This window comes from Pteropus alecto, unplaced genomic scaffold (genome assembly GCF_000325575.1).
Source record: "Pteropus alecto unplaced genomic scaffold, ASM32557v1 scaffold30, whole genome shotgun sequence".
NCBI lineage: Eukaryota > Metazoa > Chordata > Mammalia > Chiroptera > Pteropodidae > Pteropus > Pteropus alecto.
Window position 1 is genome coordinate 4170844 of NW_006429782.1, and position 1893 is coordinate 4172736.

At 56.9% G+C, this 1893-nt stretch overlaps 1 protein-coding gene across 5 annotated transcripts in view; it reads left to right on the top strand.

Annotated features, from left to right (window-relative positions):
- TRIP10 (thyroid hormone receptor interactor 10) overlaps nucleotides 1-1893 on the top strand; it is a 9317-nt gene that overhangs the window by 3811 nt on the left and 3613 nt on the right. For 4 of the 5 annotated variants that reach the window (XM_015585517.2, XM_006904150.3, XM_025043577.1 and 1 more), the window contains exons 8-9: nucleotides 496-642; nucleotides 754-951. In XM_015585517.2, the coding sequence (XP_015441003.1) occupies nucleotides 496-642; nucleotides 754-951 (345 nt within the window). Of the gene's footprint in view, nucleotides 1-495; nucleotides 643-753; nucleotides 952-1362; nucleotides 1377-1893 lie in introns of all 5 variants that reach the window. The other variant, XM_015585520.2, reaches the window with a different exon arrangement.

Consider the following 1893-nt stretch of genomic DNA (forward strand, 5'->3'; position numbering starts at 1 on the left):
CCCCGTGTTAATCATCTCCTACATGTTTGTCGAAGCCCTAGCTGCATTGTCCTGAACTCTCAATTGAAAGGGAATTAGAAACAAATATTAACAGTGAGCTCTGCCTTTACGCAGGCTGTTCTTTCTGCTGGGGATGTCTTTCCTTTTGAAACTCCTATTCATCATTCTAAGCTCCAGCTCTAACAACCCCTCTGAAAGGTCTTGAATTTCCCCTCCTTTGTTTCAGCCTTATACTCCACCCTCTGTCCTGACCTTGGCATTGGCAGTATCTGTGCCAATAAAAGCAGTTTTTATTCAAAGCCCTGGCTCCCCTGTCACCTCCTTTGAGAAGCCTTTCTTGATTTTCTAGGCAAGGGGGCGGGGGGGGGGCAAGGGAGCGATTCCTTAAAGTCCCCTCTGAAATCTCCCTGGCCCCGTGTCTCTCTCTTGACCACCTTGAGCTAGAAGTCGCTGTGCTCCGCCCCTCCATCAGCACCCCTGCCCCTGTCCCTGTAGAAGCTGCAAGACATGGACGAGCGCCGGGCCACCCACCTGGGGGCCGGGTACGGGCTGTTGTCAGAGGCCGAGCTGCAGGTGGTGCCCATTATCGCCAAGTGTTTGGAGGGCATGAAGGTGGCAGCGGCGGCTGTGGACTCCAAGAACGTAGGTGCCTTGTCCTGGGCCAGTGGACTGCAGGGTGGGCAGGAGGACTCGAAGACTAAGCACCTCATCTCACCCCTCACGGTCCTCCCCCTCATCATGCCTTCTCTCCAGGACTCCCAGGTCCTAATCGAGCTGCACAAGTCAGGCTTTGCCCGCCCGGGTGATGTGGAATTCGAAGACTTCAGCCAGCCCATGAACCGCGCGCCCTCGGACAGCAGCCTGGGCACCCCCTCCGATGGACGGCCTGAGCTGCGAGGCCCAGCCCGCAGCAGCCGTGCCAAACGCTGGCCCTTCAGCAAGAAGAACAAGGTGGGGGCCGGAGCTCTTGGGCAGGGGGTGTGAGTGAGTGGGGACAGCGGGGGCCCCACTGAGTCAGCCCCAGCTGCCGGAACGCTGAGTCCCGGGCAGGAATTTTCCTCTTGGCTGCTGGCCCAGGCTGGAGGGAAGGAAGGCAGCCGGGTGATTGGCCTGGGAGTCCCCCGAGGCTGATGGGGGTGCCAGGAGGGGGGCCTGTGGAGTCTGTCTAGCTTCTCAGGATGCTGGGAGAAGACCTGCCCGTGGGGCTCAGGGGTGGGTGAGGGCTGGGACGCTAACCCTGGAAACTCCCCCTGGGTCTCTTTCCTTCCCACCATGGGTTTCTGGGCCCGGACCTTCAGGCTCTTTTGTTCTTGGCTTGCAATGTCAAGCACATACCTGGGCACCCGTGGTTTACACCTTCAGCAACTGCCCCCTCCCTAGTTCACATCTCTGACCCTTGGTACCCCTCTTCAATTTATACATGGTGCCTCCCCCTGGCCGACCCCCCCCCCCAACCTGTAACCCTCTGATATTTCATGCCTTGACTATTCTCTCAGCTTGCCCTTGACTTCTGTGGCCCTATATCTGTATGAGACCTTGACTTCTGCATGCATCTCCCTCCACGTTCTAGACTGTGAGCCCAGAAAGCTGGGTGAGGGAGACGGAGACGTGCGCCTCCTTGCGCCCCCAGACCCCATTCTAGGTGCTGGATGTGGGATGCAGGGAAGGTGGGAGATCCTGGGGGAGAGAGGGGTCTGGCCTTCTGGCTCACAGTCTAATGTCCTCCACCGCTTATCCCAGGTTTTCATGTTGCTTTTTGCATGCGTTTTCTGTGTGTGATTGTGCATCTTGAGTTGTGGTTTTCTTACCGTTTTTTTTTCTTTTCTCCATTTTGTTTTTTCCTTTTTCCTTATTGCGTCCCTCCGTCCGTCCATCCGTCCTCGTTCTCTATAT